This window comes from Centruroides sculpturatus, unplaced genomic scaffold (genome assembly GCF_000671375.1).
Source record: "Centruroides sculpturatus isolate CEXI.00-Female unplaced genomic scaffold, Cexi_2.0 scaffold31, whole genome shotgun sequence".
Classification (NCBI taxonomy): domain Eukaryota; kingdom Metazoa; phylum Arthropoda; class Arachnida; order Scorpiones; family Buthidae; genus Centruroides; species Centruroides sculpturatus.
The window spans coordinates 30,112-54,611 of record NW_019384496.1 but is presented as its reverse complement, the minus strand read 5'-3'; the positions used below and the strand labels follow the sequence as shown (position 1 = coordinate 54,611).

Here is a 24,500-nt window from a genome sequence, read left to right as displayed (position 1 = left end):
TGACGACTGGCTTCACCTCCGTGAATCACGTGATTAAGATCGCGCTCCGATGACCAATCACATATCGACAACTAAGACTAATTCGAGATGGTGGTTTTGTTGGGTTGAGGTAGTTCTATAAACTGTATACGTTGGAAATTGGTTAGTTTACAAGAGTTTCGCTCTTATTTCTCGCTCGAGATTGGTAAGATTTATGTTATCTTACGAATCGATTTGTTTAAAACTTTTTACTTTACTTAATTTACCTTTGTTAAGCGAATGAAGTTAGGCCTAACTTATGATTTGGTCTTTTAAATTTAAATGTCTCATTCAAAATCTCGTTTATGTTTTTTTGATTTTCGTAAATTTAAGCACTCGTTTCTATATATTACACTGGGTTTAAATAAATAAGAAATTGGTGTAATAATATACGAATTGATTAATGTATGTTAATGTTATTTATGTTATATGCATACAACTATTTATATAATGTGTTTGTGTTTTTTTTAAAGTTTGCAAGTTGCAGAATGTTTAATTAAAATATGTTTGAAATACTCTGAAACTTGCGAATGAAATACAAACGTGATAGCTCTTCCAAGTAAATAAGATAAACAAAAACGAATACGTCCGTATTATTTTTATGATGACGTTGATTAGATGGTGAAATTTGTGTAATGAATACTTGTGCAAGTTTCAGAACTTTGTTTTATAATTTTTGCATTATTATTATTACATTTTTTTTAGATGATTCAATTATAAATTATACTTTTTTTGTTTTCTACAGAAATAAAAAGTATTACAAATTTCTAGTCTTTCTTTTTTTCCCTTTTCTGCCTTGTGGATGCCAAACTGAGAGGGACTTTTTTATCGAACCCTTTGCCTTGCGGACCCGGTGGTGTGTGGCAACCGGTTCCGTGGCAGAGGAAAAGGGTCCCGACGTATCCGGGATTGGCCACTCCAAAGAAATTTCCAGGTTTTTTTTTTACTTGTTTCCGTGTCTTTCTGGTGTCCTGGAGCTTGGGCCGATACCTTTTGACTGCTCAGCTGTCTGGTCGTTATTTGTAAATAGTCTTCTGAACTTTTGCCTATTTGATTGTCAAAAGTTTGAATTCTATTTGAGTAATCTGTTTGTTAAGAATAAATTGCTATTAAATTGCTAAGAATAAATATTTCAAATGATCAAGTTTTAAAACTGTATAATAGCTAAACCTTGATTGAAAATTTCAAACATCTCTTGCATATTAATTTTAAACAACTTAAAAAAATTTTATATCTTTTTGAGTATTACATTTTGTTTTTTTTTTTGGCCCGATTTTCTATGTATTTAGTTCATTATTTTTTCAGAAGAATTTATAATCTCTTGACTTAAATTTATTTAGATGCAAAGAAAAGTTATTTAAAAAAATAGAAATTTAATTCTGATGTTTCTGTTTTTAACTAAAAATACAAATTAACAAACTAAATTTTTTTATTATTGTTTAAGTTTGTATTTTTCATAATTTATAAAATTGATAAATAACAAAATACTTTTTTCGTTTCTTCTAGGAATATCTGAGTTTATCTTCATTATGGAAGCAATGAATAAAACTATTAATTTGTTAATAAAAGCACCTAATCAGAAAATTAGTGATTATCCACTTGAATGCCAAATAGATTGGACTGTAAAATATTTAAAAGTTCACATATCTGAAACTTATCCTGGAAAGCCTGTAAGTAAAAATTATATAAGAATGATATAACTTATTAAAAAAATATTTTTCATTAAGGATGATTATCTGTTTTATAATATGTGACAGGTTTGTTAATTAGAATTTGTGTTGTTAAAGCTGAAGTTGAAATAATTAAAAACTTGTTTCTCTGAAACCTGTTTAATATTGCTTATTAAGAATTATATTACCAAGATGTTATTAAAAAAATAATTTTTTTTTTCTTCTGATTTGTTTGATTGAAAATATTATTAATTAATAAGTTACAAATTTTCACATGCACTATTAATTTGGTTTAATGACGTAATTTTTAAATGTTTGTTGCCATTAAGAATTATTCAAATATTATCAATAGAAAATTGCTCATCTACATTAAGCCAAAACTAATTATTATGTTTAAATTTAATATGTAAAATCAGTAAATTTGATAGCTGTTTTCTATGTTTGGCGTGAATGGAATATCAATTCAGACTAACAAATACTTTTTATGAATACAAAAGTATTAGTGTTAATTAATGAAAGTGTTAACATTTAATTTTCTAAATTTGCAAATCACAAATGCTGATTTTAGAGATTTTAATTATAGTATTAACTTTAATTCATTTCTAATTTAAAAGACTAAACAAAATTAATCTTGTATCAGAATAATTGGACTATTGGAAAAAATTTAAATAGCAGTTCTATTTTTTTAAACTATATAAAGTTAAAACAGCAAATATATTGAAAAATGTCCTTTTTAATACCTATTTAATTCTTAATATATGAAAAAACCAGTTACATTTCTTAGTGTATAAACCAGTTCCAAATTACATTTAATAAAAAAGTCTTGAGCTAAAAATAATTTTTTTATTATTGATTAAGTTTATATTATAAAAAGAATGATTATTATTAATTAATTATAGATTCAATTTATGTACTTTTCAACAGTTTAAAAATATATCTTTTGTATTTTTAAATACAAAATATATCATTCATCTAAATTTAATTAACTTTCAAGAAAAAGTAAGAGAGATTGACTATTTTCCAAAATTAAATTAAATTTAAATTATTTTTTATTTCAATTACTTCTTATAATAAGTTTTATCATTTAACAAAGAAATAAATACTGAATACAAAATACATGTTCTTGAAACTAAATTTTATTTTTAATGATCTGAAAACAACTTTCTAACTTCCTTTAGTAAGTTTCTTGATTTTATTTTATCAATTATTACTGTGAATTATTATATTATTGAGTTTTTCAGAATTAGATAGATGCCTTACAACAAATAACTCATTGCTCTTTTCATTATTTTAAGTCTGCAGACTTCAAACAAAAATAAACTAAAATTTTAAAACATTGATTTAAAAAAATATACTACATTTTTATTTTGAAAACTTTTCAGTTAGACATTATCAATTCAAATCAAATATATTGAAACACTATTTACGTTTGTGCACTCAGGATTTAATCTTGGGGAGCCGAGTTAAATGGATAAAAAACATTTTTAATGCAAATTCAATAAAATTCCAACCATGTTTTAACACTAATTCATAAGTAGTATAGAAATAGAAGAGATGATACAATATAAATAAAAAAAATGAATTGTAATTAAAAGATTTTTGGAGAACTTTCTATTATTTGTTTTCCTTTTCCTTTGGAGGGTACCAGGACCCCTTGACCCCCTCTAGCTGTTCCACAGACTATTTATATGTTTCACATTTATATATTGTTTTATCTTGATCCCAAAATATTCATATTTCTTTCAATGGCAAATTATATTGGTGATTTATATATCTAATTTAATTATTCAGTTTTATTTATGTCTCTTCTTTTTTGATAATGATAATGGATAACATATTATTTCTTTAAAAAATATATTCTTTGTTCTATTTTCACACTTTTCTCTGAATATTTCTGGAATTATATGATGTAAAATTGACTCCAGCAAGTGTATTTCTCAGAGATAGTATTAGGAATATTAGTTGTTGATTATTGTCCAATGATTATGAAGCATTTATAATAAAGTATATGTGTTTATTCTATAACTGCAAAATTTGAGGCAATATAACTTTCATTACAAATTTTTGGAATTTCAGTCTTAATTAAAAAATTACTTTAAAATTTATTTTTGTTAATCAAATATATAGATTATTTCTACCCAACTACTGCCAGTGTAACATCAAAAAAATATGTACAACAAAAAGTATTATCTTTTTCCATAATAATAAAGATGTAAAATAAAAGTTAAAACATTCATTAAAAACTATAATACCATGAATTTTGCACAAAAACTTTTAGTTCTGTCTTGTGGTGCATCTTGAATTAAATTTAAATTATACATCTTTTCTGGATATCTGTTTGCCTAGTTCCTTGAGAGACATATCAATGGTCCTTACTGTATTTTCAAATCTAAACTGAAGTAATAATGTAAAATTTACAATAAAATAACTTGTGCTTCACACCAACTCTTGTATACGAGGGCTGTTCAAAAAGTATCGGACCTTGGTCGGCAAAAATACATTTATTGATTTTGAGGTACAAAACCCTAATCCCCTTCAAAGTAGTCTCCTTGGTAGTGTATACACTTCTCCCAGCATTCCTGCCATTGCTGGAAACACTGCTGGAACGCATCTTTTGAAATGGCCATAAGCCAGTCCATCGCATTCCATACGATGTCTTCTTACGACTAAAATTGGGTTCCTTTTAGCGGCATTTTCAGCTTAGGAAATAGCCAAAAGTCACACAGAGCCATGTGGGGAGAGTACAGAGCATGACGAACCACAGGAGTGTTGTGTTTGGCGACGAAAGCCCGAATCAGATGCGCAGAATGGGCAGATGCGTTATCACGATGGAGCTGGCAAGTTTTGATCGACCACAGATCTGGTCGTTTGCGTCGCACAGCATCAGAAAGACGACGAAGGACCTCCTGGTAGTACTCCTTTGCGATGGTTTGGCCTTGTGGTGCGTACTCACGATACACCACCCCTTGAGAGTCGAAAAAACTGTCAACATGACCTTGATATTGCTGCGGACCTGCCGCGCTTTTTTTTGACCTCGAGGATCGTCCCCGAAAGCCTGCTGAATCTTGCGAATGGTTTATGCTTGGGTATTGCCAAGGTTTTTGGCAAAATTTGATGTAATATTGCTGTTCACGTTGTTCAGTCATTTTCCAACTTAGTGGAATCCGATGAGAGCTCACATTCATACATATCCTGATCTCCTATTTTCTGTCCATCATAGAAACAATGATGCACCACAACTGCCAACGACTGATGCTTCCTGCAGGCGGGAAAAAATTCAGAGCTGTGCATGACTGTCCCCTCCACAACTCCACTGAAAGAGGCCTCCCGCGCATCATTGGTTTACGCGGAAAAAATAAAAGTCCAATACTTTTTGAACAGACCTCGTATATAGTAATAACACTTAAGTGTTGCAGCGTTACCAAAATAAACTTTAAAAATGAATGTTCGCTAGTACTTTCAGTAGCGTAAAGTTACTGTCGTCAGGCATTGTTGTTTACTATATATACAAGAGTTGGCATGAAGTGCAAGTTATTTTACTATGGAAACTAATAGAAAACACTTCTTTTCATTATTGAATACAAGAATTTTGTGGTTAAAGCAAAATGCACAGCTATGGTTTTTACTAAAGTGTTGTAAAACACGTCTCATCCCCAAATGCATAGTGCTTAAGTATGACTCATTTCCTAATGAGGTTTGAACCTTATTACCTCAAATTGAATGAAGACTTCTAACAAAATTAATCAAGAGCAAATGAAAAGCAATAGCAGAAAATGAAAAAGATTTATATCTGGCCCATGTACATTTCGTAAAACAATGTGATGCAAAAATTTTATACCAACAATTGGATAAAATAAGAGATTTAGCCAACAAAAAAGCTCATCAGTCCAGGAAGAAATTGAGCAAAAAGTTCTATTGGCTAAGGAAAACTTCTCACTGAAAAGAAGCCATAACAATGGAGGTTTCATTTTATAATTTCACAAACACCAAAGTACCATAGAACATTGTATTTTCAATGCCCCCTTGACCATCCATTATTCAATTATGTATTTACATTGTGTTGACTCATGTGGGATGGCTCGAATGAAGACTTAGAGCAATTTATTCAATTGTTGGCCTCTGTTTATTCTTTGATGAGATTCACTGTAGAGGAAGAACAAAATGCCAAAATATCATTTTTAGATTTAGAAATTCATACATATCCTGATCTCCTATTTTCTGTCCATCATAGAAACAATGATGCACCACAAATTATCCCCACTACAGCCTTCTAACCCTTAATTTCATCAACTCTGCCATATTTTCCCTTATTAAGAGGGCATTCCTTCTCCCTTCTACTCAAGCATTTGTAGATGAAGAATTACTAATCATTAACAGAGCAATGAAAAAAGCTGGATTTTCTCTGTCTAAATTTCATTTTCTTCAAAATTGTGTCAAAAATAAGCTATTTTCATTTTAGTAATAAAGAGAATCTAAAAATAGCTCACCCTCCTTAGGCCCTATCTCTCTAAAAATAGTACATTGCTTCAGAAAGAAAGGTTTTATTTTATGGATAACTCCACAACCAACCTTAAGAAGATTATTATGCAATGACAAAGATGTATTTGAATTGAACAAAAAATCTGGGATCTATCCATTAAAGCATGTTCTGTCAGGTGATGAAACTAGTTACATAGGGGCCAAGGCCAGAATGTTAAACTCTCATATTATAGAACATCAGAAACAGTAGACCATCAACGGAATTAGAAAAAAAGTGCTTGATCAAAATTATCAACCACTCTTGGCCCAAACAAAACTACTCAAATGGTGCAACAATCAGAAAGAATTGTTTATTTGGGAGAACCTCTACATAACAGCAATAACACCGTGCAACACCCCAACCCTTGAAATCCCACAATTATGTGTAACATTATTCAAGCAATTCAACCTACAATTTTAGTTCTTCTTTGCATAATCATTTTTGCTTTATCTATTGCTTGCTATGTAACCTTGGGTAAATTATGTCACCTGTAATTACTGTTTTATACAAACAAATTTGAATTAGAACATCATTCTAATTCAAATTTGTTTTATTTTCCATTCACATACGGCTTATAATTTTAAAATTCGATAGCTGTTGTATTTGATTTTGCCTGACGACAGTAACTTTATGCTACTGAAAGTACTAGCAAACATTTTCATTTTTAAAGTTTATTTTGGTAATGTCACAACACTTAAGTGTTGTTAAAATTTACAATGTTGTAACTAAGGAAAATTTGTAAAATTAATTTTTAAAAATATTACAGAATTTATGATACTAGCTATTATGTTTTAATTATTATGCATATTTTTAAATTTTATTGAAAATGCAACTTTTACATTTTATCAGAATTTTATTTTTAGTTATGTAAACAATTATTACATTAAAAATTTCTTTTTGTACTTTTTGACTTTCTGCTTTTATTTTTAGATCAGATAAGTGATTATTTACTGTAATTCATATTTTGTTGTGTTTGTTATATATAATTTAGCTTATAGTCTCGATCAGAAATGCTATTTTTATTAGAATGTATGATAAGTAACAGTGCAGTTGCAAACTGATACAAGAAGGCAAAATAAAATTCAGTATTAAATTATAAATATAAAATTCTGAAATAGGATGCTTCTAAAGAAACAAACATTTCTAAATTTTATGCATTGGTTTCTGACTAATTGGATTCAGAAAATAGAAAAGAGAAATTTAAAACATGAAATGTATTATATAAACAGATAAAATTATGAAAAATGATTTATAAATTAAAATATGAAATACAGTTATTGATAAATGTGCTATTAACTAGTCTAAAAAATTAAGTAAAATATAAAAGATACCATCATTATTTATTGAATTGAAGTACTTTTGATGTAATTAAAAATTTAACCCATATAAAAATTATCATAGTTGATTTACTCCAGCTGTTATATTGTAAATTATAGGTTAGTTTTTAGTCATCTTGGATAATTTATAAGATGATATCATTATTTTTCCAACTAAATATTATCTGATATTTGTCTTAAATATAATTCAAAAACTAATAAACAAATGTTAAAAACCTTTTTATATAAACAGAATTTTTTATCTAATTAATTATTTATACTAATATTTTAAATTATATAAATAAATTTATTTTTGAAAAATTAAATATCATAATTGCTTTATTACATTAATAAATTAAAAAAGCAGGTATGCATATATATAATTATATATAGATAAAGTACGTACAATAAATCCTGAACATAGAAAATAATTTTAAAATATCAAAAGTTTTATTATTTGTAGTTGTTTACTATATGAAAATTATTTAGGCACTGTATCTTGGTGGATTATTAGACACAGCCACTTTATTAATGACTATAGCTGGTTAACAATAGATTTGCTATATTCATGCCATTAAATTAATTATTAAATGCTCTATTAAATTGCAATTTAAAGTAATGATATATAATTATTTCTCATTAATAGCTATTTTTGTTTTTAGAATTGTTTACAATTTTTATTTGTAAATTTTCTGATTAAATTAATTATTGTAATTATAACATTGTCCATACTTTTTTATTGTTTTGTTCAATAGCTTTATTAATAATTCTTACTGAACTTTAATTATTTTAAACTGTAATATGATCTTACATATTTATTAATAAAAATAATATCTGTCCAAATTTTTACACAAATTATTATTAAACTTATTTAAATGTATACATATTGCATAGATCATATTTCTGCAATACTAAAATTTATTAAATTAAATTCTAAAAAAAATATGATTTAATTACTGTCACAAAATAATTTTAGATATATAAACTTTTGACAAAATTGTTAATTTTTAATTATTTTTGTTTAATATTTAATTTAACTAATTTCCTTTTCTTCAAAATTGTTGGAATTTATATTATAGTTTATGCACAGTAGATTTTAGTTTGACATTATGTTAAATTATTGAGTTCTTTACTTATCATTTAATTGAAATTATTTGTTTATTTAAAAGTTATTGTTATCGATATTGAACATTTTCAATTATTTATTAAATTAATAAGTGTGCTAAGAATTTATAATACAGAAATTGTTATATTAACATATCAAATTTTACTGGGTTTTTAAATATTATCTGAAATCTATAGTCGACCCCCCTATAATACTTTTGATTTTTCCATTTTGTATGAATTCCATGTTGTACGAGTCAGTTAGGTTTTACAAATATGTGAGCCGTTCACAGCCCGGTACACATATTTGTAAAATTTAAGTGACTCGTACAACATGGAATTCATATAAAACGGAAAAATCAACAGTGTTATAGGGGGGTCAACTGTATTTTAGTTTTAATTTTGATTGTGCATTGCTGTAAATTAGGGATTATATGCTTTGTTAAAACAAAATATGGAAGTTATCTAATGATTTGATATATAGCTTAGAATTGTCTACAAATGGTAAATTTGCCGTATAATGCATAGTGGCAATGACCCAAAGAAAATTGCTAGATGAAAATAAAATCTTTGCAAAACCTGCCCCATTGTTTACATTATGTCTGCTGTTTAAGATTAATATATAATCCACGCTACTTTAAAATTTCTTTTAAACACACTCATGAGTACAAAAGTACAGTAATTATAAACCAAGCTCTGAGACATTGAACACAAGTCCTTTATATTTAGACGTTTTATTCACTTTTTTTGCAGGATACTAGCAAATAGTTTTGTAATTGTTTATAATATTCCTCACTTTTTTTAAAGAAAATATTTGTATTAAGAAGATGTATGTAATAATGAATTTGTATGTATTAAGAAGAATTTGTATTGTATTAAGAAAATTGTATGTAATAAGAAATTATATATGAAATGTAAATCTCATTTATAACTTCAAGTATTTGAAATGAAATTTAGAAAGTCAAATTATTAATATAAATTTATATTTCAATTTTTTAAAAATATATTATGATGTATGTTAAGAAATTATTTTTCAACTCATTCATGAAAAAAAAATTGAAGAGCTAACTGATGCAGTTTCATATGGTTAAAAATATTTTTGAAATTAGACATTTATAATTGCTACTTGATGATAAATTTGTTTAAAACAAGTCTGAGTTTTTAAATTGTTTGAAAAATTTATAATTATTAAAATAAAATGTTTTAATCAGCATCATGACAGGCCTATTAGTGTAAAAAGTGTTTTTCAGACTATTTTTAGTTATAGCTTGTTTGATTTCTTACTTCTCTCGTCAATAATAATGAAAAATATCTATGGTAATATACTTCTTTAACTGAAAAACTATCATTTTACAGTAATATTTTATTATTTACAAAAAACCATTTAAACTCACAGTTAACGAAAGAGTATATTTTTATTAAAAGAATGGAATTGAATTGATCATTATTAACTTGCACTTTATTATTATATTAGTTTAATGATAATAAATAGTTGTTTATTACAATTTAAAGTAATTAAAATAATAACTTCTTAAGATAAAAGTTACATTGTTTTTCTTGCTTTTAATTTTTATAGGCTGTTGAAGACCAGAAATTGATATATTCAGGAAGATTACTACATGATCATTTGAAGCTGAAAGATATTCTTCGTTACGTAAGTTATAAAATAATATACAAATTATTGTTGGAATGATTTTGTTAATTATAGAACAATTAATATAATTTGATCACAAATCTAAATGCAAATAAAAATAGTTGTAATAATAATATAAAATAATTTTTGTTTTACTAGTTTTGTTAGTGTAATGAGTTATTTTCAGTTTTTCAATCATAAAAGAAATGAATTTCCAATTTTTTCATAACTAATAATATAATAATTCTATTAATTAATAAATTATTTTTAAGTTTTAACTATAATATTTGTTAATTTTTCTCTGGTTATAAAGATGATATAGTAGACCAGAAGTCTTGAACTCAAATACAAGAGACCAGTCAAATATGTAGGCTTTTTTTTTCAACCTCCGATGGTCCATAAAAAACCGACAAGTTTAAATAACAAAATGAATTTATTACCAAAAGTTAGGTACAAACATGGTTACTTTTAACATATTCATCGTGAAGATTGAGGCATTTGTCCTATCTGTGACAAGCTTTTCCATTCCCTCTTCATAGAATGCTGCTGCCAATGACTTGAGATGGGCCCTAACATTGTTTTGAAGATCATCATTAGTCTCGAACCGCTGCCCTGAAGTCTCGACTTCCAGAAAAAGAAGAGCAGAAAAAGAGGCTAAGAGAGCCACTTTTTCTGTTCAGGAAAGAGGTGGAAGTTGCTCGGCTATACGCTGGGTGTTTATCCTCTTCTCACTTCCTCTAAAACTCTTCATCCTTCCTTTTCAAAGGCTATGCCGTAAGGTTCAGCCTTCTAACACTTTTAAACATATCATATCATATCAATCTGGAAAACCAGCTGTATTCTATGAGATAAGAAAAGGAAAGGGGTAGTCCTTGGGTAAAGTGACACCCAAAAATGTGTTGCTGTGAAGCAAACCTATATTGACCAGATTAGAGATGATGATGATCTATTGTTAGAGATCTATTGTTGTCTTGTAGCATGGAGGCACTTCAATCTAAATGAATGAGTTAATGTATGCTTATCACAGTTTAGAGAGAATTTTCACTTTGAATTTTGAAGAAGCTATATTTCAAACTACCTGAATTTCCTAATGTATAAATCTTTATATCCCCAACTTGGACAAAAATACAGTTACAAACTAACAGTTAAGGATTTTGAACTATCCAAATTTGAATTAATGAGGATTTTCTTTAATGACTTTTTTAAACCAAAAAAAGCTTTAATAAAAAATGTATATATTAATTATTCTAAAACTGACAATGAGATTCTCATCAGTCTGTTATGCATATACATAATTTCTACATTTTAAAGTGCTGTCTTTATTCTGCAGTAAAGGAATTTTTAAAGTGAATTTTGAGTGTTATAACAATGATCTCAAAATAAGCTGAAAAAATAGAGAAGAAAATGATACAAAAAGAAGAAGAGACTAAATACAGTTGCACCAGTATTTAGAATTGAACAAAAGCATTGAATGCAATATTTGAACAAAAGATTATAAAGGAAGTGAAGTGACTCTCTTTTCAGTGGTATAAACAATAAATTTTGTATGGGAAAAACTATCTTTATTTCATTGAATGTTAGAGAATTTAATGAAGTGACTGATGCAAAATCAAAGATTTTGGTTTTTGCACCAGTCACTTCTTCATGTTCTGTTTTAAATATATTTTTGTGTAATGAGAATTAAAATTCTAGTATAATTATTTATTTGAAAATATTTTCAATAGGACGAGAAAGGTCCTCACATTTTACATCTTGTGTGTAATACCAAGCAGTCTTTAGTAACACCTTTGACAAGTACTGTTAAGGTAAGTTTTAAAACTAAAACTTAAATATTTAAATAGAGATGCTATTAAATTCTGTTTTAGAATGAAAAAGTTATAATAATTTTATCAATAAGATGATCTACAGAAATTAATGAGTAAAAATGACTGTAAATATAATTGAATAAATAACACAAAATAGTTTTTTCAATTAAAACTAAATCTAAATTTTATTAAATTAACATTTTTTACTCAACTTGGAGACATCTTCAGTACATCAAAAATAAGTGAAATGATGGATTTAAAATTATAGAACATTTCAACATGTTAAAAATTAGAACAATGTTTAATTAAAAAGTAAATTGTTTAAAGTTGTGTTTTTGACTTTTTTTTTTTTTTTAGAAATCTTTTAGAGAAAACAAAAAACTTTCTGAAATACAAATATGGCATTTGTTATAATTTATAGAATAAACTTTTATATTACTGAAAGGATTTATATAAAAGAAATATATGATAAAATGAAAATTAATTATTATTAACTGGCATTTTTTTAATCAAATTTTTCATCTTGCATAAATTTCTTTCTTGCATTCCCAACTTCATACATGGTTGAAGCTGGTTTTAGCCATGCAAACGCAATTTTGACAAAACAGAGGAACAGATTGAAATTGGAAAACTGTGGTGATTTGCGACTAAAACTTACCAATTTTCAACCGCATATCCAAAGTACTGTACATAGAAAATGTAATTATAAACTAAATAACATTAAAATACTATAATTATAAATGTCTTGATATTGATGTCTTTTATAAGTATAAATTAATTTTGGTTACCTTAATACAATTACATTTGCCAACTAATGTTGTAAATTCAAAATTTTGAATTAGTCAATTTTAAAACAAGAAATTTATTGGTCTGCATACTTTCTTAATTATTTGCAAACATATGAGTAAATTTACTTGTATATATTAATTAATATTGAGATAAATTAACTAATATATTTCTGTTTTTTGCACATATATGAGCATCTGTTTGTGTGTCTACACTAGGGGTCACCAAAGTGGTCAATATTGACCTCTTGGGATCGATAAGAGTTCTTCAGGGGGTCGATTAATACCGAAGAGGATCAATTAAACTGTCTAGGAAAAAAATAGAATATTCCAATAAAAATTTGAAATACAGATATGATCAACAACATTACTGACTACCCTAGTTATAACTTGAGTTTTGCCTTAGCCTATGCTGCTTTAAGCATGTGTTACTCTGTTTTCACGGATCTGGCAACTGTACTAGTGTTGCAAACATGTTATGAATGCTGGTAGTTCATTATACACAGACATACGTTGCACTGTTATACTCTAGTAGGGTTGTCACTTTAAGTATTTTATATCTAAATGTAGATATTTTGTCCTTTACAGAGAAAATATTGTAATATGTCAGAAATTATTAATATAGTACAGAAGCGTTTGCAAGGAAAAAACGTCACAATTGTTCAAGCTCGAAAAATCATTATGGCCTTTCAAGTAAAAATGGAGCTATTTAAATCTTCATTGGCACTATCCGATTTTAAATATTTTTCAAACTTGCGAGTACTAAAAGAAAATGAAAAAATTTCCAACCGTGATTTGGAGATATATATTAAACATTTTGATAAGTTAAGAGAAGACTTTAAAGCACGTTTCGAAGACTTGGAGAATATGCATGTTTCCGAATGGTTTGCTAATCCATTTGATGTAAAAATAGATAATAGAGAGGTTGAGGCAGATGTTTTAAACGTGTAAACGTGTAGGACGGACATTCGGTGCCGCTTTCCCGTAAGCCTAGAAGTTTGACGATGGTGTTTGGAATGTCGAGCATGATTCCACCGACTATCCAAACACCATTGTCAAACTTTTAGGCTTACGGGAAAGCGGCGCCGAACGTCCGACCTACACGTTTAAAACGTCTGCCTCAACCTCTCTAATGAAGGTAGTGAACCTGGCTTAGAAGATGGACTGAGTGAAATATATGTAGATTTCAAAGCTAAAGCATTGTTTAAAAATAAAAACCTCAGTGAATTTTGGAGCAATAACAATATTGCCTTAAATATTCCAAGCTCAGAGCAGAAGCCGAATCTTTCTTTCTTGCATTCCCAACTTCATACATGGTTGAAGCTGGTTTTTGCATTGTTTAAATATAAACATTGTTTAAAAATAAAAACCTCAGTGAATTTTGGAGCAATAACAATATTGCCTTAAATATTCCAAGCTCAGAGCAGAAGCCGAATCTTTCTTTCTTGCATTCCCAACTTCATACATGGTTGAAGCTGGTTTTTGCATTGTTTAAATATAAACATTGTTTAAAAATAAAAACCTCAGTGAATTTTGGAGCAATAACAATATTGCCCTAAATATTCCAAGCTCAGAGCAGAAGCCGAACCTTTCTTTCTTGCATTCCCAACTTCATACATGGTTGAAGCTGGTTTTAGCCACGCAAATGCAATTTTGACAAAACAGAGGAACAGATTGAAATTGGAAAACTGTGGTGATTTGCGACTAAAACTTACCAATTTTCAACCACATACCAATAATCTTGCTGCAATAATCAATAATCCATCCCACTAATATCAACTATTTTAATAAAAAGGCATGTCAACATATTTTTAAGGAATTCAGTAGTAGTTGCAAAATGACAGTAAGAGGTTTTTTTCATCCAATATAACTTATGTTTTCAAAGATAAGTTTGTAATTTACGTATTATGACACGTACAGTTTAAGAACTATAGGCAAATTTCCATCTATCCATAATTTTGCTATTATTTTTTAAGATCATAAATTAGTGAAAAAGATTTCCTTTTTCTGTTAATGTTATTGGATGTATTTTATAAGATATGGGTTTTAAGATATTTTATAAGATATTTGTTGGGTTGTTATGCAGGACTTTTTATCGCTTAACATTAGAAATGCAAAAATGATTTAATGTTTTTGTTAAATACTTAATTTGGGGGTTGATAAGAAGGCAAATATTCTATAAAAGGGTCAACAGGATAAAGTTTGGGGACCCCTAGTCTACACAGTCAATTCTCAAAATATTTATATATTAACAAGTTTTATTAATCTTTCTTTGTAGGAGACTCAGAACTGTGCACACCCATTTCCTTCTACAAGCTCATCTAATGAAGATGGATTAAGACATAGGACAGGCATGCAACAAACAAATCAAAAGTAAACTTTTTATTTTCTTATAACTTAAACTTAAGAGTAATTTAAATTAGAATGGTTTTAAAAATTTGAAATAAATATTTTAATTGAAAAATTAGTTAAAAAATGGTTAAGGCAAATTTATTCAACAATTAAAGTAAAATTATAAATTAAGTTCTGATTATCTGAATATCATCATCGAATTTGTTTATCTGAATAATAGCATTTATATATTGAGATATTGAGCTTTTAAAAACTTTACAAATTCTATTGTCATTTTATGTTGTTATAATTAATAAGCACATACTTCTGACAATAAATTTTTCAAATTTTCACACTTTCACAGCAGTTTCTGACTTTTCATCAAAGATTATACATTCTACTTCTTAATGTTTGCATTATTATTTTTGTCTTTGCTAGTTTCCTGGAAAATATTCCTACATAATACTTTCCACAGGATGCAAAAGAACATAACAATATGTATAGAATAAATATAATGGGTTTTACATTACAATATATACAAAATGATAATATAAACAATGTGTTGGCAATGTGATAAAAAACAATATTCAAAACATTTTGAAATTATTTATATTCATACAATAATATTAAAAATAGAATAGTAGTTGCTATAATTTTTTATACATATATAATAATTTTGATATTTTCAAAATTTATCAAGTATGAATTTGGCATGTATGACTTAGAGTGAGAAAATTTTACCGATCATTTTATTTTATTGTATAAATTTTCTTATGTAAAATATTTAATAGAAATACATTATTTGAATTTTTTTTATTGAAAGCAGTTTGCAATTGGAATAACAGTGTAACTAGGCCATTTGTTAAATGTGTGATGAATTATTGATTTACAGGTCATGGTACAGAATTAATTATTCAGCATTCTTCTGAAGTTCTTGAATTGTTTCTTGTTACTTTCATATTGTACATTGTAATTTTTCAGCAATTTAAAAAAAATTGAGCTAAATCTAAAGATGATAGAAAATGCTCAAAAACTGTTCTTTATGTTGTTTTGGAAAATTATAAATGTAAATCCTGATTTACCCTTAAAATGATGAGAATTTCATATGTTTTAAATTTACATATGGATATTGGTAACATAATAATGCATATTAAGCTCATCAGTTGCCAATGGTATTCTGCATTTTCTTTGTGTTTATCACCTAATATATGGGTCTTGTTTCCCCATAGAAAATCTTACTGGGAGTCACACCACTAATTGAAGATCACATATGCTGCATTGCTTATCCTCTCAATCTGAACCAATCCAATAATGCATATTAAAATAGAATAATCTAGAAAATATATTTTTATTTATACTCTATATGAAAAGTGACACAAACATTGCATCAGGCTCTATGTGTCACATGTAACTACTAAATGCAATTGTACTACAGTATAGGTAATTGATAGTAGCTATTTGTTGATTTGAATGTTATTCATCCCAGCATCCCTTAATATGGAGCAAATTCTACATTGGATTCTATGAAAGATGATGGCATAGTTTAAATTATAAAGCCACAGAACATATCACAATCAGCACAAAAGCGTTTTGTCCAATTAAAATACTCAAATTGAAAGCAGTTTTACAATGTCAAAAAATGAATGATGAAATCATGTGCTTGACCTTGGTTGTTCATGCCTAAGCAGAAAAATCTCGAGGTTTCACTACTATTAATTTCCAACATGCAGTTGCATTTATTATTAAGCAGATGTGACACATTGCATTTATAAAATACAGTATATAACTTTAATTTCTTGTGCATCTAATTTACAGACTAATTGTCTCTATGTTTGATTTAAGTTATAAAATTCAATTCTTAAATATTTTCTATAAACAGACTATTGTTAGAAGTAATCGAAATTAATTCTATCCTAGTTTGTCACAGTAGACCCTTGATTTAATGAAAATATTTCTGCCCTGAATGAAAATTAAAACTGTTTTTTAATTAGCAGATAGAGCACACTAAAAGATTGATAGTAATATTTTAATATATTTTGTATTGTAAATTAATTACAGTTGACCCCTCTATAACACTGTTGATTATTCCATTTTATATGAATTCCATGTTGTACAAGTCACTTAGATTTTACAAATACATGAGCCATTCACAGTCCGACACACGTAAATGTAAAATTTAAGTGACTTGTACAACATGGAATTCATATAAAATGGAATAATCAACAGTGTTATAGGGGGTCGACTGTATTAATGTGTTTAAAACACATTAAATTTAACAGACTTTTGGTAATAGTGGATACCCCTTCCCCATAATTACCACAAAGATAACCTGATTAAGTCAAACCCAAAGATTTATTATTTTATTAAACCTGTTTAACTGTTTTAAAAAAGTTTATGTACAACTTTCAGTTTCTATTGCACTTAATGTTGAATGCTTCTAAAATCGATTAATTTTATCAATAATTATTTTTTATTTAATGTATACTAGTTTAAACAGATAATACTTTCTGTTTTAATTAAAAAGAAATAATAATAATATAATCATTTCTGGCATAAAATAAAGTGTAAAAAATCATTAAGCAAGCACTAAACTTTTTACCTTTTACTGTAATATATACAGATGTACAGTAGACCCCCCTATAACACTTAGATACGTTCCACGCTAACCGAAAATTACGTTGTAGGAATGATTAAATATGTGAGCCAATCGCAGCCCGATAGGTGGGAACTTTACGGACTAAGGCTGTACGAAAGGTTTTCTACTATAAAATTAACCGATTCTAGACTAATTCCACTCAACATTTCCAAAATACGTATAATTTTTTGGGAATAATCTGTATAAACTATGCTATAAACAAAAAATTGTAGGATTACTTACACCGTTCGACTACGCCGTTGCTTAAAGCTGGTTTTCATCGCGGAACAGCACGCGAAACGACGGCCGCAATTTCTGATAACGAATTTTTGGCGGAAAAATAACTTGACCTTTGGAGACATCATTAATATAAATAATTTTTATGGCCGTTGAATAAGAAGTGTTTCTTTCACAAGAAATGTATAAAATTAGTGCTGTATTAGACTTACGGTACCTAATTTACATACTGTGCAGACGATAATAAACTCAACTTACTAGCCTAAAATCTCCGTAGCGTGTTGCCAGGCGGCAGAAAGCATATATATAATTATAATAAAGTTACAATAAATTAAGTTAATATATAATTATATATACAGTACCTAATTTATATATAATTAATATATAATTATATGTACAGTACCTAATTTATATATAATTTATATATAATACTAAACAGACGATAGCAAACTCAATTTAGCCGCTCCGTAGCGTGGCGCAGGGTCGGAGGAAAGTAGTTCGGCTGCTCATCCACTATTGGTCCAGACTCTATCAATCTTGTCGCGAAACGACGTTATAGGAGGTACGTTATACGAAAGTTGCTACAATTTTTTCGCTACGTTATAGGAATTGTCGTTATAGGAACGTACGTTATAGGGGGGTCGACTGTAATAAACAAATTAAGTCTAATGAATATCCTGAATATGATTTAATCAAAATTTGCATTAAAGTGATCTGTCATGCAATAGTAATATTGTATCCTTGAAGTATATAAAATATGAAATTAAATAATAGTTGTTTTAACAACTAGTAGCTTAAAATTAAATATAGTAAAATATATTAAATACCTATACACAATACTCAAACTACACAGTTTATTTTGAAAGTTTCTGGAATGATTTTTTTATGAAGTACTAATAGTGCTGTGTGCTAGGAAACATGAATTAATTCCTGTGAGATCTCAGTAAGCATCCATTAATTTCTGCTTCAGTTGTAATTTGTTTCTGATGAGTATTGTATGTTTGTGTGACTTTTTGATCTCATCATTCTGTGAGAAAGAGCATTATGCTGCAAATTATATTATTTTTGAATGTGGAAAAACTATGTCAGAAATCTTAATTGATGATAAGTGTTAATGGAATTAATGTTTACCCCAGTTGAATATGTACTGTACAAGTGCTTTCATGGTCAAAAAGCATTAGAGAATGGCAGAAGCAATGGATGTCCTTTGTAAGCAACACTGATAAAAATGTGTGATTAAAAGACAGATTACATACAGTCTGTTTCTACATGGAAATCATGGATCATCTGTTCAAAATAATTTGATATGTCAATCAAATTTTTGCAGAGAATGGTTCCTCCTTTATGATAACACATTGATGAATATCTCAATGATTGTAATTTAACATTAAAAGTGCCCAGCAAGTAATAGTAAACACAGAAAATAACACACCTTAATTTGCTGCTGAGAAAAATAATTGAAAAACTAATGTTTTCAGCCTGATTAACAGGCCATCATCAGGTCCAAAAAACGAAAATGGAACAGATACGTTCTATGTATAGAATACAAATATTCAAATCAAAATTTCAAACAAAAATTTTTAAAAATATACAAGAGAAATGGAAGAATATATAAACTTAACACAAAATAAAATAAAAAATATAATAAATCTTTCAATAAACAAATTCTAGCACGAGTCTTTAGTGAGCTTTTTAATCATGATGATGGCCTGTTAATCAGGCTGAAAACGTTAGTTTTTCAATTATTTTTCTCAGCAGCAAACTAAGATTGTAATTTAATTTTTGGTCAAACACCAGGTGGAAATGGTTCTGCATTTTCTGCTTGCTGAATCTAGTCCTGACATACTTTTTCCAAAGTATAATGTTCCCATGAAGCTCACTTCTATGGAATCCATCCTGGAAATTCAATGATTGACTTCCTGAAAGCCATCCCAAATATTGACTTTGTCAAGGTCTTCCAGGGATTTTTTGGAATGATACAAGCTACATATTTAAAGAGAGAAGAATATATAAAAAAATTAAAGCAAGCAAATTTTTTCATGTAAAAAAATTAATTTTGTATTGAATCATTCTGTGAACTTTCCAGATGTACTATATATATCTAAATACTTATATCTGCTCCACAGATACAAATAAGCCCAAAAGTTCATTAGGTTTTTGATATAATTTGACTAGATATTTCTGCCTTCTATTAAATTTAGAATATACAGTAGAGCGTCAATTTTCCGAATCAATTGGGGACTGGGGTTGTCCGGATAACTGATTTACGTACGAAAAAATAGTTTAACGTATCCGATGTCGAAATTTTTCTCCGTTGCGTGTCGCTTCGCGTTGAATTTTCGTCGATGTTAAGCCTAACAAAGACTATTGTATCGTTAAAAATTATTTTTTTATTTTGTACAAACAAAATAAATATATTGAAAAATATAAAAATAATAAAAAATTATACTTCAGATGTTAATTTAGTATCAAAAACGTAAAATATTTGCGTAGCCAAAGATTGAAGCGCCACAGCACTGGCGAAAATTTAAATTTGCCGACTGGAATTCTTTTGGATGATTGACTTTCGGAAAATCAACACTCTACTGTAATTTAATTTATAGTTTTTAACTAACAAAGAAAAAAAGCAATTGGAATTGAGATTCAAAGTATTCATCTTTTTACATGTAGAACCAAATGAACTATTCTATGTGTACAGTGACATTATGAAACTATTATTGAATATTCCTAAAAAGATTTTAAGGAAAGTTGGATTTCCAAAAAACAGTTTGTTCTGGGGTAAAAATTCATTTGATATAATATGATGCTAGATAAAAATATACTTGTATTTAGATTACAAAGCAATTAATAAAAGTTACCTGTTTTTTACTTGATTAATCATATAATTTTTATTCGAAACATTTATATAATTAAAATAATAGAATTGTGATTTAATGAATAATTTTTATGAATTTGTATTTTCTTAGGAATTTTAAATGTATAAAAAATAAAACTTCAATTAATTATGAATTATAGATCCCATTTCATAAATTAAATAATTAAAATTTATTTGTAGCTACTCTGCTGCTCTGTCAATGCCAACATTTCCTTTTAATCCTGAACAAGTAGCACAGCAAATGATGGCTATGCAACAGATGTATGCTTATTATATGACACAATATTTACAACAGTAAGTTATTTCAACAACTTAATAATTATTTAAATTCCTTAACAATTTTAAATTCATAATTTAAATACTACAGTGCTCAGACTGCTGGCAATTTTTCAACTCCAAGCTCATCACTACCACCTTCTGGATCTCCACAGATACATCCCACTGTTAATAACGGTGCCAATCAAAACATTGTTGCGCCACAAAGACCTGCTAACGAAGATGTACGAATGAATGCTCAAGGAGGTCCTCTTCTAGACGACGATGATGATGAATTTAGAAATAGAGATTGGCTTGATTGGTTCTATATACTTAGTCGTGGCCTTGTACTCTTTAGTATTGTGTATTTTTATTCTTCACCTGGAAGATTCATGATTGTTATAGGATTAGCCATTCTTGCATATCTGTAAGAGACAGTTAAGAATTTTTTTTTTTTTTTTGATTTTACTTTAGAAATTTTAATAAAGACATTTTTTAAATATTTTTAGTTACCAAGGTGGTTGGTTTGGTGTTAGGCAACAACAAAATGCTAATAATGAAAATATCCAAATTCCTGAACCAAGGCAGGAGAGAGAGAATAATCAAGAACAAGAACCACCTAATCGTTCAACAACACTAGAAAATCAGTCAAATCAACAAGAGGCAAGTGAAGTAAAAATCTTATAATACCATTACATATTTGTAATTATAAACTGTGTTTATTGTGTTGTCATTTTTCATAAAAATATTGTATTTAATTACATCTCAAATAGTTTTGATAATTAAAATGCAGCTTTTCTATTTTCTTTCTAATATTACTTATAATTACTTAAAAGCTAGCGTAAAAAGCTGAATTTGTACAAACAGCACAAAGTACAATTTAGAGGTATAAAAATATTATGTACTATACAAAACTGCTGTCCAAATGTCAAATGTTCACAAAATCAAGGACTTTTTTTTATATGTTTGTTTATTAAACTCTAATAAAAATATTTGTGTATAATACATAATTTAAAATATTAAATAATTTCATTAAAAATTTTATAACAGGTATCATCAGATAGTCAGCCAGAAGGAACGCTAGAAGGCGAAACAGATATAGGACAACAGGACGATAACAGACCTTCACAGTTTGGGGCAACTGCTTGGACATTCATTTCATCATTTTTTTCATCCCTCATACCCGAACAACCCGCTCCCGTAGACATCAATTAAATATAGTCGTTTGGATAAGTGGTTCCACTCCGGCCGATAGTCTGGTCAAAGGACTATTCTCGGAGATTTATAACGTGCCTATTTTTTCAAGCAAGGATCGCTTTGCTTGAAATATGCAGTATGTAAATTTTTGTATAATAACTTCTATTATCCAAAATTCTGGATTTTTTTTAAAGTATGATTATATAGATGTATAAAAGGAGCAGTGATTATTAATAATTTTGAATCTCTAAATAAAAAATCAGTTTGGAGATAAGATTTTAAAATTTATTGTAATCCCTGACTACTTCCAAAAATCATTATTTTTATTAAATATTTTGGTTTGGATGCTTGATGAATGTATTGAACCTATATTTAGCCAAAAGTATGCTAATGTATTATTTGTCAGTCAAACTCTTCTCTAAAATTCTCCAAAAAGTATTTATTATGTACCATATATGTATGGCCAGTCAAAAGTTTTAATTTTTACTGCCTCTATCATAAGAGATTCTAGTCAAGAAAGGAATTTCTTTTCCTTATATGTACAGCCTTTTTATGATTTTCTGTACATAATCTTATTGTTAATAAACAAGTATTGTTAGAAATGATGTTTCAGTTTTATTTTTTACTATTAAAAATAATAAAATAAAGTTATATTTATTGTTGTTTTTACTATTTTCTTGGATATATTCGTTTCATATTGAAAAAATAAATAACAGTCACAATTCCCGGTTACAATTTTTAATCATATTTTAATTTTAAAAATCATATGACTTCCGATTTAGACTGGAAGTTCGTATAATATTAATCGGGGTCTGATACCCTACATTTTCCATATTTGGTCTCGATTTTCACCTCTAACTCTGTTGTCGAGATTAAGGATGGACGGATGACAATAGGAATTTATACTATAGTTCTGCAATTGGAAAATATCAGCCCAATTATTTTTGACTCCCTTATCGAAAATTTGATTATTATTTAGTAATGCTTAAAAACCCGTGCATCCCACATAATTTATCAAAGACCCAGAGCTCGGATGAGATGCAAAACCCGAAAACTCCTGGTCAACACAGGAGAAGTGGTCACTCTACTTCTATAGAAGAATGGTATTGATTTATAGTCGTGTGATGATAGTGATTCAAATTTTACTATAAAATACATAAAATTGAATTTTATATAAGTGAATTTCTAAAAATTATTTTACAATTTTTTTTTTATCTGGATAGGCCGAAAGATCCAAGGAATTTTTCGGGAATGGCCGAATCCATAATTAATTAGCTTAAAAAACCCTCGTAGTGTTCACATGGCAAAAAGGATTTGAGCATTAAAAATCTAATTTGGAAACTAAAATATATTTAGAAAAGTAGTTTATAAATTTCATCAACTTGAGAAAACGAAATATTTTGTTTTCGTTGGAAGACTTTAATTAGTCCAGACTCCATTAAATTTAAATTGCATCGTAAAATAATTCCGTTGTGGATTCCACATATTTTGTTTTGTTTACTCTCTTCGGGGATTCTTCTTTTTCTTTATTCCGATCTGACGAATTACTTGCAGATTCACTTTGGGATAGATCATAGTTAAGCCCTTAGTTATTTGAACAAGATTTTCCAGAATAAAACTACTGATTTTCTTGTGAGCTATTTGACAGGAATCGGATTTGGCTCTCTGTATGAAAGAATATAATAATGTCTAATTACAATAGCCATATGCTAAATATACTACTATATAAAAACTTTGTCTTCAGAGCAAAATTTTCATGTATACAACGTCAATATATTTATTGATAATCTGAAACCGTGTTGTGACTCTTCTTTGATTCTTAAACACTTGCCGTTCTATCGTCTTTATTTAGTTCAACTGAACTAAATAAAGGCGATAGAACGGCAAGTGTTTAAGAATCAAGATGACAGAACACCAAGTGTTTGAATTTATTACACTACATAGTGTTTAAGAATCAAAGTCAATATATTTACTTTTGTTAGTCCAAATATTGAATATTCTTTTCTTTCGTAATTTGATTCGCTGCTCGATTTAGATTGAGCAGAAAACTATTTTCCCGAAAAAGAATTGCAATTCTCCAAAATCGCATTCAGTTCTTCAGATTGAATTTCATTAGTTTG

At 28.0% G+C, this 24,500-nt stretch overlaps 1 protein-coding gene across 2 annotated transcripts; it reads left to right on the top strand.

Moving 5' to 3' along the window:
- LOC111621935 (homocysteine-responsive endoplasmic reticulum-resident ubiquitin-like domain member 2 protein) lies at positions 1-22,982 on the top strand. Of its 2 annotated transcripts, none has more exons than XM_023364187.1 (9): positions 1-141; positions 1,525-1,688; positions 10,204-10,281; positions 11,985-12,065; positions 15,129-15,223; positions 21,109-21,222; positions 21,296-21,610; positions 21,693-21,846; positions 22,234-22,982. In XM_023364187.1, the coding sequence occupies exons 2-9, from the start codon at positions 1,548-1,550 to the stop codon at positions 22,396-22,398; spliced, it is 1,143 nt and encodes a 380-aa protein (XP_023219955.1). In that variant the 5' UTR covers positions 1-141; positions 1,525-1,547; the 3' UTR covers positions 22,399-22,982. The 2 variants fall into 2 exon arrangements, with proteins under 2 accessions (XP_023219955.1, XP_023219954.1); XM_023364186.1 differs by having other exon boundaries at positions 28-184.
- Positions 22,983-24,500: the final 1,518 nt, after the last annotated feature.